We start from the raw sequence: 14992 nt of genomic DNA, 5'->3' as shown, positions 1-14992 counted from the left end.
GGGGGAGGTGGGAGTATGTGTGTGAATCTATGCAAGTTGTTGTTCCGCCTGTGATTTGGACAGATTTGGAATTTGGGCCGCAGACCAGGAATTTGCATCCTGGGGGGTCAGGGAGGGGGGTCGGTGGGAGGGTGGAGGATGGCAGTGCAGGGGGCCAGAGTGGGGGTAGAAATGGGCTGTCCTTCTCTCCTCTCTCCCTCTCTCTTTTTCTCTCTCCCTCCCCTGCATGCATTCAGCTGCTCCAGCTGTCGATCTCCCCACTCACTCTCTCAGGGCCATAGAGGCAGGAGCAGGACAGACAGAAGGACCACTTCAGCTCTTCATGCTCACAACACACCAGGGACTACCACCACCAGCGGACTAGAACAGCACATCGAGCACAGAGCAACAGGGACACAAACTAGGGACCTGAAGATAGCAAGAAGAAGAAGATTTCACACAGGAAAGAAGACTTGTCTGTGAGTTCACCATGTTTTACAATGACAGTGTGTGCAGGTTTGAAAGAGCGATGGGGGGGTGTCTACGAGAGTGTTTGCGAGTGAGTAACCAAGTGTGTGTGTCACAAAGAAAAGGGGGAAAAAGTGTGTAATGCCTCTGACCTTCTGTTTGCTCCTGGAGGGGGTGGACACGTCACAGTTAAACCATTCTCTCCTCTCAACCTCCACAGCTGCAGTTCAAGCCTTACAAGAGCTGAGGTGGTAAGGCCCTGCGCTTGTGTATGTGTGTGTGTTAGAGAGGGAGTTGGAGGGAGGGAGGGGACAGAGAGCATGTGTAATATAGTAGGTGTATTTGTCAATGGAAATGTATTACAAAACGCTCTTACAGATCCAACTACTATTTCACAACTATTTAATGTCACAATCGCAAAGTCTATTAATATCCCCTGTGCACCTTTTGCATGACAAATCCTGCCAGACAACATGGTCAGTTAAGAGAAAACCTTAAGTTCAGGATTTGTTTGTTGGAAAGTCTTCCATTAGTGTGAGGAAGAGCAGCCAGGCCTTTTGTACCATATGGTCACACTAAGACATCCACATCAAACTAGAGAGACAGGTGCACTAAACACACCCTGTATACACTCTCACTCCTATATACACACACCATCACAGTGCAGGACACTGCCTTCCTACTCCGTTACATACGTACCACTTCTGTGCAGAGCAGGGCCCCATTTTATCGCTTTGTTTATATACTCTTAATAACTAACATTTGACAGAAAGAATAGTCCGTTCATAGGCCTGTATGAGGCTGGAATGACTACAGTGATTCAGGGGAAAGTGCAGAAGCATGCCAAGGAGGGTCAGAGAGTTGCACCCCAGAGGACCAAACTCCCCCCTCTGACCCACCCTGTGTCCATTATCTCCTGCCCTCGGCACGCCTCACCTCATCCATTTACTACAGCAATGTACTCCCCAGCAGACTGCCGCCCTGTGCTAATGGGACAACAGGCTAACTCCATAGGGAACTGTTATGTGTTTTTCTGCAGAGCTACTGTCCGGCAATGTGAGAGAAATCTCCCATCACAGGAGTTCAGTGGTATCACATGTAAGAAGTTCTGGCCTCTGGGTGGCAGGTTCAGTGCAGCGAGGGGAGCAGAGCACAACTTGAGCCCACCAGGCCACCATGTTAGGGAGAGAGCAAATCCATGCGCTACTGAGCAGAACAGAACAAAGCTGGCTATGTACAGTATGCACATCTCAAGATAGGACCATCTCTGGTTGGCTCTCCCACCGGTGTGTGTGTAGATGTAGTTGTATGTGTGTATAACTGTGTGTGTGGTCTCGCTATGTGTTTTGCCTAGTCCCCATGAGGTCATTTCTGTTTGACCCTGTGGATATTTTGCTTAGTCATTCTGCTGATGGTGTGGATTCAGGGAGAGTGATGCCTCCTGTTGCACGAGTTAACATACTACTGATGCCAGTAACATAAGTAAGCACCTGGGCCAATTAAAGACATCACATTGTCCCCCAAGAGTAGTTGAATTCCTTGTTCAAACCAAGTAAAGTTTCCAGACCCCTTGACTTTTTCCACACATTTTTTACATTACTGCCTTATTCTAAAATGTATTAAATACAAAAAAAATCATCAGCAAGCTACACACAATCACTCATAATGACAAAGAGAAAACAGGTTTAAACAGAAATATCTTATTTTACATAAGAATTCAGACCCTTTGCTATGAGACTCGAAATTGAGCTCAGGTGCATCCTGTTTCCATTGATCATCATTGTGATGTTTCTACAACTTGATTGTAGTCCACCTGTGATAAATTCAATTGATTTGACATGATTTGGAAAGGCACACACCTGTCTATATAAGGTCCCAGAGTTGACAGTGCATGTCAGAGCAAAAACCAAGCCATGAGGTCGAAGGAATTGTCCGTAGAGCTCCGAAACAGGATTGTGTCGAGGCACAGATCTGGTGAAGGGTACCAAGAAATGTCTGCAGTGTTGAAGGTCCCCAAGAACAAAGTGCCCTCCATCATTATTAGATGGAAGAAGTTTGGAACCACCAAGACTCTTCCTAGAGCTGGCCGTCCTGGCAAACTGCGTAATCGGGGGTTAAGGGCGTTGGTCAGGGATGTGACCAAGAACCCTATGGTCACTCTGACAGGGCTCTAGAGTTCCTCTGTGGAGATGGGATAACCTTTCAGAAGGACAACCATCTGTACAGGACTGAACTAATTAGGCCTTTATGATAGAGTGGCCAGGCGGAAGCCACTCCTAGTAAAAGGCACATGACAGCCTGCTTGGAGTTTGCCAAAAGGCAAATAAAGACTCTCAGACTATGAGAAACAACATTCTCTGGTCTGATGAAATCAAGATTGAACTATTTGGCCTGAATGCCAAGCGTAACGTCTGGAGGAACCTGGCACCATCCCTACAGTGGAGCATGGTGGTTCAAGAATCATGCTGTGGAGGAACCTGGCACCATCCCTACAGTGGAGCATGGTGGTTGAAGAATCATGCTGTGGAGGAACCTAGCACCATCCCTACAGTGGAGCATGGTGGTTGAAGAATCATGCTGTGGGGATGTTTTTCAGTGGCAGGAGCAATGGACAGTGGAAGGCGCAAAGTACAGAGAGATCCTTGATGAAAACCTGCTCCAGAGGGCTCAGGACCTCAGACTGGGGCGAAGGTTCACTTACAACAGGACAACGACCCTTAGCACACAGCCAAGACAACGCAGGAGTGGCTTCGGGACAAGTCTCTGAATGTCCTAGAGTGGCCAAGCCAGAGCCCGGAGTTAAACCCGATTGAACATCTCTGGAGAGACCTGAAAATAGCTGTGCAGCAATGCTCCCCATCCAACCTGAGAGCTTGAGAGGATCTGTAGAGAAGAATGGGAGAAACTCCCCAAATACAGGGGTGCCAGGCTTGTAGAGTCATACCCAAGAAGACTCGAGGCTGTAATTACTGCCAAAGATGCTTCAACAAAGTACTGACTAAAGGGTCTGAATACTAATGTAAATGTAATATTTAAGTTTTTTTATTTATAATAAATTAGCCAATATTTCTAAAAACCTGTTTTTGCTTTGTCATTGTGGGGTATTTTGTGTAGATTGATGAGGGAAAATAAACCAGTTAATCAATTTTAAAATAAGGCTGTAAATAAATTTGGAAAAAGTAAAGGGGTCTGAATACTTTCAGAAGGCACTGTATATATATATACATTACCAGTCAAAGGTTTGACACACCTATTCATTCAAGTTTTTTTAAACATTTTATTTTATTTTTTACTATTTTCTACATTGTAGTATAATAGTGAAGACATCAAAACTATGAAATAACACACATGGAATCATGTCGTAACCAAAAAAGTGTTCAGCAAATCAAATATATTTTGTTATATTTGAGATTCTTCAAAGTAACCACCCTTTGCCTTGATGACAGCTTTGCACACTCTTGGCATTCTCTCAACCAGCTTCATGCATTTCAATTAACAGGTGTGCCCTGTGAAAATTTAAGTTGTGGAATTTCTTTCCTTCGTAATGATCACAAACTTTTTTCCCCCAGTTTTCCCTTAAAATGACATACCCAAATCTAACTGCCTGTAGCTCAGGACCTGAAGCAAGGAAATGCATATTCTTGATACCATTTGAAAGGAAACACTTTGAAGTTTGTGGAAATAAACTAATGTTGGATAATGTATCACATTAGATCTGGTAAAAGGTAAAACAAAGAAAAAAATGTGTTTCTTTCTTATTTTTTGTTCCGTTATCTTTGAAATGAAAGAGGAACGGTCACAATGTACTATTTCATGTTAGGCGCAATGTCGATTTTGGACACTAGATGGGAGCAGTGTATGTGCAAAGTTTTAGACTGATTCGATGAACCATTGCATTTCTGTTCAAAATGTTGTATCAAGTCTGCCCAAATGTGCCTAATTAGTTTATTGATACATTTTGTTTATTGATACATTTTTTTCATAACTGTGCACTCTCCTCAAACAATAGCATGGTATAGCTACTGTAAATTAGACAGTGCAGTTAGATTAACAAGAATTTAAGCTTTCTGCCCATATCAGATTTATCTATGTCCTGGGAAATGTTCTTGTTACTTACAACCTCATGCTAATCACATTAGCCTACGTTAGCTCAACCATCCCGCGGGGTGACACCGATCCTGTAAAGGTTCATGCTTCTACACCTGCGTTGCTTGCTGTTTGGAGTTTTGGGCTGGGTTTCTGTACAGCACTTTGACATCAGCTGATGTAATAAGGGCTTTATAAATGAATTTGATTGATTGATTTGAGCCAATCAGTTGTGTTGTGACAAGTTAGGGGTGGTATACAGAAGATAGCCCTATTTGGTAAAAAACCAAGTCCATTTTATGGCTCAAATAAGCAAAGAGAAATGATGTTAAGACATGAAGGTCAGCCAATGCAGAAAATGTCAAGAACTTTGAAAGTTTCTTCAAGTGCAGTTGCAAAAACCATCAAGCGCTATGATGAAACTGTTTCTCAAGTGGACCACCACAGGAAAGGAAGACTCAGAGTTACTTCTGCTGCAGAGGACAAGTTCATTGGAGTTACCAGTCTTAAAAATTGCAGCCAACATAAATGCTTCACAGAGTTCAAGTAACACACACTTCGCAAAATCAACTGTTAAGAGGAGACTGTGTGAATCAGGCCTTCATGGTCGAATTGCTGCAAAGAAACCAATACTAAAGGACACCAATAAGAAGAAGAGACTTGCTTGGGCCAAGAAACGCGAGCATTGGACATTAGGCCGGTGGAAATCTGTCTTTTGGTTGCAACCGCCGTGTCTTTGTGTTTTATATTTTAGATGAATCAAAATTACCCATCCTTTGCCTTGATGACAGCTTTGCACACCCTTGGCATTTTCTCAACCAGGTTCACTTGCAAGGCTTTTCCAACAGTCTTCAAGGAGTTCCCACATATGCTGAGCACTTGTTGGCTGCTTTTCCTTCACTCTGCGGTCCAACTCATCCCAAACCATCTCAATTGGGTTGAGTACGGATGATTGTGGAGGCCAGGTCATCTGATACAGCAATACATCACTCTCCTTCTTGGCCAAATAGCCACCTACACAGCCTGGAGGTGGGTTGGATCATTGTCCTGTTGTAAAACAAATGATAGTCCCACTAAGCGCAAACCAGATTGGATGGCGTATTGCTAGCCATGCTGGTTAATTGTGCATTGAATTCTAATTAAATCAATGACAGTGTGACCAGCAAAGCACATCACACCGCCTACTCCATACTTCATGGTGGGAACTACACACGTGGAGATCATCCGTTCACCCACTCGGCATCTCACAAAACCCCGGCAGTTAGAACCAAAATCCTCAAATTTAGACCCATCAGACCAAAGGATAGATTTCCACCGGTCTAATGTCCATTGCTCGTGTTTCTTGGCCCAAAGCAAGTATCTTCTTAGCATTTATTTGGGCTGCAATTTCTGAGGCTGGTAACGCAAATTAACTTGTCCTCTGCGGCAGAGGAACGCTAGGTCTTCCTTTCCTGTGGTGGTCCTCATGAGAGCAAGTTTAATCATCGCGCTTGAATTTTTTTGCGACTGCACTTTGAGGTTCTTGAATTTTTCCGCATTGACTGACCTTCATGTCTTAAGGTAATGATGGACTGTCGTTTCTCTTTGCTTATTTGAGCTGTTTTTGCCATAATATGGACTTTTACCAAATAGGGCTATCTTCTGTATACCACCCCTAACTTGTCACAACAAAACTGATTGGCTCAAACACATTAAAAAGCAAAGAAATTGCATCACAATTTCAGTGGATCAGAAGTTTACATACACTAAGTTGACTGTGCATTTAAACAGCTAGGAAAATTCCAGAAAATTATGTCATGGCTTTAGAAGCTTCTTATAGGCTAATTGACATCCTTTGAGTTAATTGGAGGTGTAACTGTGGATGTATTTCAAGGCCTGCCTTCAAACTCAGTGCCTCTATGATTGACAAGACCTCAGAAAATGTTTTGTAGACCTCCAGAAGTCTGGTTCATCCTTGGGAGCCATTTCCAAATGCCTGAAGGTACCACGTTCATCTGTACAAACAATAGTCGCAACTATAAACACCATGGGACCACGCAACCGTCAAACCGCTCAGGAAGGAGACGCGTTCTGTCTCCTAGAGATGAACATACTGTGGTGCGAAAAGTGAAAATCAATCCCATAACAACAGCAAAAGACCTTGTGAAGATGCTGGAGGAAACAGGTACAAAAGTATCTATATCCACAGTAAAACAAGTCCTATATCGACATGACCTGAAAGGCCACTCAACAGGGAAGAAGCTACTGCTCCAAAACTGCCATAAAAAAGCCAGACTACGGTTTGCAACTGCTCATGGAAACAAAGATTATACTTTTTGGAGAAATGTACTCTGGTCTGATGAAACAAAAATAGAACTGTTTGGCCATAATGACCATTTTTATGTTTGGAGGAAAAAGGGGGAGGCTTGCAAACCGAAGAACACCATCCTAACCGTGAAGCACGGGGGTGGCAGCATCATGTTGTGGGGGTGCTTTGCTGCAGGCGGGACTTCACAAAATAGATGGCATCATGAGGGAGGAAAATTATGTGGATATATTGAAGCAACATCTCAAGACATCAGTCAGGAAGTTAAAGCTTATTTGCAAATGAGTCTTCCAAATGGACAATGATCAAGCATACTTCCAAAGTTGTGGCAAAATGGCTTAAGGACAACAAAGTCGTATTGGAGTGGACATCACAAAGCCCTAACCTGAATCATATAGAAAATGTGTGGGCAGAACTGAAAAAGTGTGTGCGAGCAAGGAGGCCTACAAACCTGACTCAGTTACACCAGCTCTGTCAGGAGGAATGGGCCAACATTCACCCAACTTATTGTGGCAATCTTGTGGAAGGCTACCTGAAACGTTTGACCCAAGTTAAACCATTTAAAGGCAATGCTACCAAATACTAATTGAGTGTATGTAAACTTCTGACCCACTGGGAATGTGATGAAAGAAATAAAAGCTGAAATAAATCCTTCTATCTACTATTATTCTGACATTTCACATTCTTAAAATGAAGTGGTTATCCTAACTGACCTAGACAGGGAATTTTTACAAGGATTCGATGTCAGAAATTGTGAAAAACTGAGTTTAAATGTATTTGGCTAAGGTGTATGTAAACTTCCAACTTCAACTTTATATATATATATATTTCTGTGAAAAATGGTAAACTACGTGGTTCTACACTTCTGTTAAATGGCAAGTTTTTCACGCTACCCATTTTCCTTTAGTCATACAACTGTAATTCCATTTTAATGACAGTCAAGGAAATCATATATTTCTTCAACAACGCTTGTCTTTACCAGAACCACAAACAATGAACAGACCAGTGGTTGACCTGTGGAGGGCTGTCAGAGTGACGAACCATCCGCCCACTCAGAGACCAGAGGCTGTAGGGTTGGCAGCAGCTGTCCTACATGAACCATGGGGGGCTTTCCCAGAACCTGATACTCTGGGAAACACTGATAGTAGGGTATCCCTACTGGGAACTGCAGCCCACATCCTTGCCACGGGCATTCCAGAGGTCCAAACACCACTTGGTGCTCACTGGTCAGCGGTGGCGGGGCAGTACATACCCACGTCTCCCTGCTGCCCACAGTCCTGGGTGACTGAGTGGACTCGGGCGGACAGTTTTTGTTTTTTGGTGGTTTTAGGTCAGATCCCCCCCGCCCTGGCTGTAAGAGTACCACAGTGTCTACACAAGGATTCTGACGTGTCCTCATATCGGGGCTGTATATAAGTGTCCTCCTGCTTATGATGCAGACCTATTGAAGATGATATGATGCAAGGCCCACTATAAGACTTTTGTGAGTGTATGAAAGATTGTGAAGTTGTGTGACAAGTGCATTGTGTATACTGAGTGGGTACTTGTCCTGGGAACTCAGTGGAACATCTGCTCTTGGTGTTGGTGCTTCAGAGCGAAGGTAAGGCTACATTTGGAGTGTGATGTAAGACAGTATTTACGTGTGGCACGCACGTCACTCTGTGGCCTCTTTTTTTGTTAATTAGCATAATAGCCAACACACTCGGCATGAGGTTTGTGTGTGTGTAGGTGTGTGCATGTACAGTAGATTACTTCTCTGTTTCGGCAGTTATGGGCCACCTAGCTGTGTGGAGGAGAAGCTCTTTTTGTTCACGTGAGTGACTCTTGAAATGGGTCCTTTGTGATATAATGTGATTGGTGGATTCAATAAAATATTTAAAGTGTGTGCGTGCGCGTGCATGTGTGTGTGTACACGTACAAAGAAAGCAGTGATTATAACTTTCCTCTTCATCTATTCTGTCTGGAGCCTCTGCTGACAGTTTTGCACGAACAACGGTTACTCAGAAATGGGGAGCTGGAATTGAGGATTTATTTGTCTAGGTACATGTTCTACTTAAACAGCTGTGCTTCCTCGTGCCAAGAACATTACATGGAGGATGGTTGGGTTCTCCTGAAATAGGCAGCAAAGCCCTGTCTGTATACTTCTCCACCTCCATATGCAGTACTTCAGTGATTAATAACACTAGCCATGATGATGAATGAAGCAAGGCTCAGATAAAGACAACAATGGATTACGTGGTACTAGTAACAGTGATGTAGATGGATGAACAGAGCAGATACCTGTCTGAGAGCCTGCGACATCTGGGAGAACGGAAAGTAATGTCTTGAAATTGACAGATAATACCCTGAGATTTTGGACCTCTTACAGGGTTACTGTGTTTAGTGGCCCACTCTGATATACTGCAGGTTCAGCCTCCACAAGATTTCAATGTGAAGTCCCAGCGGGCTTGTGTGTGTGTGGTGTGTGTATGGGCGCTTCCGTGTGTGTGTGTGTGTGTATTCCTAGTCCCAGTTACAGTGGGGCTGTCTAGGGAATAGATGGCTGTGTGTGGAGAGCTATAATGAAAGCATTTCCTTGCTGTTGACTTTTCTTTATTTTTAGCTGATGGATGGAGTCCATCCTTATATTTATCTTTCACCAGCAGGGGGAGATGTACTTCCTCTCCATAATACTGGCGTGGATTCAGGGGGAAATATGTTTGATTAGCAAATAATGTCACATGTCACTTGTTTGACTTGACTTCTGCTCTGTGTCTGAGCCTGGCTTTAGAAAAGATGTCAACACACAGCTCAGTGTTTTGAGAAGTTTATGAGGTGGATGATTTACCACTCAGGTTGTTGAGTCTATCTCTCTCTTTCTGAAGTGTTCTCAACCCAGGTCAATGAGTCACCAGAGTGTGTGTCTCTGTCTCTCTCTCTCTGTCTCTTTCTCTTTCTCTTTCTTTCTCTCTTTCTCTTTCTCTCCCCTTTCCCTCTCTACAGATACCACTGAACTGCTCTGAGCACCACAACAAGTCGGAAGCTTCTTTCATCCTGACCTGAGGCGCCGTTACCTGTGTGACCCGCCGGCTGTGCCAGTGTGTATTAACGCGTGTGATCCTGTTCTATCTGCCAGTCAGTACGTGAGCATGCGGGGCGTGTGTGTGTCCATCCTGTGTGTGTCTGTGATCCTCCGCAGTGCTATTTCACAGCCACCTACAGAAAGTGACACCTACACGGTAAGGATGGGTATTTCGGCGTGCAAACCAGGACTCTCGTTCTCTCACTCTCTCAATCCCTCTCTCCTACCTTGCTATCTTTTCGTCCTCCTCCCACCATGTACCAGACTGATGATTTGACCCCTTTTTGTACTGCAGCTGCTCTTCTCTTTTCAGTTGACCTCCGCTGACCTGTTCTCTGTGCTCATGACTATGTGTCATCATCTCCTCCTCCCTCTCATCCTATTGGTGTGACAGTGGACAACCATGATTTAAAGTGCATATAATAGCTGTACATGAAAGGTTATTTGGATGATACAGTACATGAGACTCTCTCCTGCTATCTGTAGGAATGCACAGATGGGTATCAATGGGACTCCCAGACTCAGCACTGCAAAGGTAAAGGCTCTCGCTTATCCTCATGTCCCCATGTCCGTGTCCTGAGTGAGAGCATTACAACTTGAAACCACTCCTGTCTTTCAGTCCTTTTCCTTCAGCCTCTCCCTGTCTCTCCCTCTCTCCCGTCAGACATAAATGAGTGTGAGACCATTCCAGAGGCCTGTAAGGGTGAGATGAAGTGCTTCAACCACTACGGGGGCTACCTGTGCCTCCCCCGCTCTGCCTCAGTCATCCCAGCCCAGGACCCCCCCAGCCAGCCTGGGACCAACCTGGAGAGCACCGCCAGAGAGCCCTTCAACCCCTGTCCTCTGGGCTACGAACCCCAGGGAGACAGCTGTGTGGGTGAGTACCGGCTGGAGGATGAGACAGGGGAGGGATAATGTGTGTGTGTGTACGTGGATAGCTGTTACTGGAATGTGTAGATTTCACGAGGACAGCTGCTCTTAGTTTTATGGGACGGAGAGTGGTGAAAGAGCTGTTTGTCCTGTTGTCCTTGGGGTCGGGGTGGTAGGTGTTGTTGTTGATGGGGAATGCATGAGACAGGAATAACAATTCAGCAAAGTGGGGAATTCTCAGCTGTTGGTGCATCAAATGTATTAACTTCCTATGTTACTTAAAAACGGTGTGTTTCATTGCCATATGACACACGCAGATGTGAATGAGTGTGAGAGAGATGAACACGACTGCCAGCCCAGCCAGCAGTGCATCAACACACCTGGAGCCTTTACCTGCCAGTGTCCTGATGGTTACAGCAAGGTTGGCACCGAGTGCATTGGTAAGTCAAACTATACTCTTAAAAAGGGTTTTATAAAAGGGTTCTTCGGCTGTCCCCGTAGGAACTCTTTTGGGTTCCATCTAGAACCCTCTGGGGAAATTGTTCTACCTGGAACCAGAAAGGGTTCTTCAAATGGTCCTCCTATGGGGACAGCCAAATAACCCTTTTAGGTTCTAGATAGCACCATTCTTTCTAAGAATGTATAGCACTCTCCATAGGACTCTCTCTAACCAGCCTACTCCTTGGCCTGAGTCACACCAACTCACTGTTTGTGGTCTCACTGCATTGTTGTGGTTCAGCTTAGTCATTGTAGCATGTTATTTGACCTCTATTTAACCAGGCAAGTCCTTGGATCAAATTCTCCTTTACCATAACAACCTGGTTGGTCAAAGCAATCTCCTCTTTCTCTGGAACTGTTTCTGAATGCTCTCCTTCCATCTGTGCTGTTAGATATTGATGAGTGCAGGTACAGGTACTGTCAGCATCGCTGTGTCAACGTCCCCGGCTCCTTCTCCTGTCAGTGTGAACCAGGCTTCCAGCTGGCCGGCAACAACCGCTCCTGTATTGGTGAGGCATGGTCAGACACGCACACACGCAATACCGCATACTGTATACACACAGAGTCATGGTAAAACTAATAGCTACAACCAGACAAATGTACAGAGTCCCACACTATCCAGACTGATGTTAGAATGTATATACTGATAGACTTCTCCCTTTCGTCCTCCTTCCAGATGTGAATGAGTGTGACATGGGCGCCCCCTGTCAGCAGAGGTGTTATAACACCTACGGTACCTTCCTCTGTCGCTGTGACCAGGGCTACGAGTTGGGGCCTGACGGCTTCGCCTGCAATGGTGAGAGGATCTGTCTGTCTCTATAGTGCCATTAAAATCGCAGTGCTACGATCTGAAAAGAAAAACCAATCACTTTCTTTCTTGCATTATTTAAAAGCTCTCTGTCTGTTTCTTTGGTTAAAACAGCTGCGCTATGATCTGAAACGCTGTTCCCCTCTCTCCCCCTCCTGCGTTCTGCAGACATAGACGAGTGCAGCTACTCCAGTTACCTGTGCCAGTTCCAGTGTGTCAATGAACCCGGGAAGTTCTCCTGTCAGTGCCCAGAAGGCTACCAGCTGTTGGGCACCCGACTATGCCAGGGTAAGCACCCTCTCCATCTGTTCTCCTTTTGCCCGTCTTTCACTTCAACGTCAGCTAATTGTACCTGTGTTCTTTCGTTGTCCTAGTTAGTGGACAACTTGATTCTATTCTATTCATTTAGATTTTCTCCTATTGTATTCTTAACCTTCTCTCTATCCCTCTCCCCCCAGATATAAATGAGTGTGAGACCGGAGAGCACCAGTGTACTACAGGACAGACCTGTGTGAATATCCACGGTGCCTACCAGTGTGTGGACACCAACCTCTGTCAGGACCCTTACATCCAAATAACTGACAAGTGAGTGAACATTTATTAAAACACGCTCACACACACGCTCACACACACACACACACACACACACACACACGCACACACACACACACACACACACACACACACACACACACACACACACACACACACACACACACACACACACACACACACACACACACACACCTTTTCCCCCATTATCAACCTCTGTCCATATCATCAGCCTCGCTCTGCATGGAGCACAGCTCACATTATTTCTAAGATTGCTCCAATTACTTTTTCCATATTTCTGTCCAATTCTGTGCCCTTTTCAGTTGAACGTGTTCCAGTACAATTAGAAAGCTGTTAGAAGAGGGAAACACGTGTTAAATTGATAACAGGTGTGGACAGTGGTGTATTTCCCTCAACTTGTTTTGGCTCTATGAAAAGGTTTCAGAAAATGACTTGGGGAAATGGCCACTGTTCAAATACAGTTGTATGTAATCCGTCTTGGTTTGAGGATAGTTCGCCAGTGCTCCTTCTGTATTGCAACATACCCCTCTAGTGGTTGAGTTATGAACTACTCTTTTGAACATTTTATCTAGAGGCATGAGCATTTCAGAGGACATATTCATCACTAAATATACAATATTGATGAACAAATATTCAGTTTTAATTTCAATGAAACAGAATCAAAAGTGAATCATTAAGCAGTCTAGTTCATGATGTCAAATTTCAGGAAGTGACTTCCACTAACGACACAACTCATATACAGTCTCTCAGAGAGAGGACTAAAAACTGCTACTTTTCTCTCCTGTGTGTCTAGTCGTTGTGTTTGTCCTGTGACCAAGCCAGCCTGTCGAGACCTACCCTTCTCTATCGTCCACCGCTACATGAGCATCACGTCGGAACGCTCCGTCCCCTCAGACATCTTTCAGATCCAGGCCACCAGCGTCTACCCCGGAGCCTACAACACCTTCCGTATCCGCTCTGGAGACGACAACGGAGACTTCTACATCAGAGTGAGCACAGATATAGTGTAACAACCCTTGTATAGCACCAGCCTGAGTCACCCTCCCATCCACTTTGTGAATATATGATGATAGACTAGTGAATGTATGATGACAGTGGAGGTCTAGAAACGTGTTGTATTGCAGTTTTGAGACCTTGCATCATAACAACACTTAGATAAGCTTCTTGACTTCGAAGACTAGGAGAAATATGTCAAACAAACACCCACTTTTTCTGCCTAATGTAGTGTGACTGACTCTGACTAACCTCACTATCATCTCTGTGTCTCCCTCAGCAAATCAACAACATCAGCGCCATGTTGGTTTTAGCCCGGGCCGTGACAGGACCCCTGGAGTACACATTGGACCTGGAGATGGTGTCAGTCAATCCCCTCCTGAGCTACCAGACCAGTTCGGCCCTGCGACTGTCCATCTACGTAGGGCCTCATGCCTTCTAGAGGAAGGGGAGAGAGATAGAAAGAGGGGGACACACAGTATAGACACAAGAGAGGACAAATAGGAAACACAGAACAATCTAGAATTGAAAGGGGTCAGAAACAGAACAGTCAGATAATGTAACATGATGTCAAAGGTAACACACAACTCTGTCAAATCCCAATCATTTGGGAAAGCTAAGATAGAGTGAGGTAAAAATAAATGTATAAAAAAGGAATACTGCATCAATAACGTATGACTGATAAATATGAATACTACGAAGTAGTATTGATATACTGTACATGTTTGCTCCCTGCCTCCTAGAGTATCATTCTCAACCGCTCCACGTTGCCCATTACCCTAGTAACCTTTGGTACCAACCAAACACCCTCCAATTGAAGATCTAGAGAGAACCAAAAAACGTATTACGTTATCATTGTATCATAATCATTCTCATCCAGACTCTGTCGTTCCCTTGCTTTGAACAGACTCATTCTCACTCCTATGTTTTCGTGCTATTCCCATTCCTTTATGACAGTTTCCCTTATCATCCATGGACACGACTCAATAACCACTCAGATCAAACCTCTTCTCCTGAATTCCTGAATCATACCTAGTCCTGGTGCTGAAGCTCTGACTCACTCACGCACCGTTTGTAGCTTTGTAACGTTACAGAAAGCTGTATCAGAAAGCTGATACAAAATAAAACGATATACATTTAAATCACGTGTTAACCATAGCTTTTTGTGCATATTATTTCACCATGTCACCCTTCTTAATATAGTCCCATTTCTCTCCTACTTCTTCAACTCCTGTTTCTCCTTTTCCTTCAACCAGTATGTCCTAATTTCCCCCACAGCGTGCTATGGTCGTAGCTAGTTGACCTTTCTGAATGTATCCCCCCAGGTCCACTGTGCTCCAGTGCCAGTGGC

General features: G+C 44.5%; 1 protein-coding gene across 3 annotated transcripts; it reads left to right on the top strand.

Annotated features, from left to right (window-relative positions):
- The first annotated feature begins 232 nt into the window (after positions 1-232).
- Positions 233-14783, top strand: LOC118384028 (EGF-containing fibulin-like extracellular matrix protein 2). Of its 3 annotated transcripts, XM_052509581.1 has the most exons (12): positions 233-458; positions 668-698; positions 9821-10056; positions 10386-10434; positions 10564-10776; positions 11087-11209; positions 11660-11776; positions 11944-12063; positions 12244-12363; positions 12534-12660; positions 13442-13637; positions 13922-14783. In XM_052509581.1, exons 3-12 carry the CDS (start codon positions 9967-9969, stop codon positions 14081-14083), a joined length of 1317 nt encoding a protein of 438 aa, XP_052365541.1. In that variant the 5' UTR covers positions 233-458; positions 668-698; positions 9821-9966; the 3' UTR covers positions 14084-14783. The 3 variants fall into 3 exon arrangements, with proteins under 3 accessions (XP_052365541.1, XP_052365540.1, XP_052365547.1); XM_052509580.1 differs by lacking the exon at positions 668-698; XM_052509587.1 differs by lacking the exons at positions 233-458; positions 668-698 and adding an exon at positions 8288-8438.
- Positions 14784-14992: the final 209 nt, after the last annotated feature.

The sequence above is a fragment of the Oncorhynchus keta genome, chromosome 4, assembly GCF_023373465.1.
Source record: "Oncorhynchus keta strain PuntledgeMale-10-30-2019 chromosome 4, Oket_V2, whole genome shotgun sequence".
NCBI classification, from domain to species: domain Eukaryota; kingdom Metazoa; phylum Chordata; class Actinopteri; order Salmoniformes; family Salmonidae; genus Oncorhynchus; species Oncorhynchus keta.
Note: the sequence above shows the minus strand (reverse complement) of the source record. Positions and strands in the feature narration are given on the sequence as shown.

Bases quoted from the DNA above. Each gene is read 5' to 3' on its own strand.
- LOC118384028 (XM_052509580.1), top strand. From the start codon at position 9,967: ATGCGGGGCGTGTGTGTGTCCATCCTGTGTGTGTCTGTGATCCTCCGC. The intron at 12,661-13,441 runs GTGAGTGAACAT...CTGTGTGTCTAG, and splicing joins TACATCCAAATAACTGACAA to TCGTTGTGTTTGTCCTGTGA. The intron at 13,638-13,921 runs GTGAGCACAGAT...TGTCTCCCTCAG, and splicing joins ACGGAGACTTCTACATCAGA to CAAATCAACAACATCAGCGC.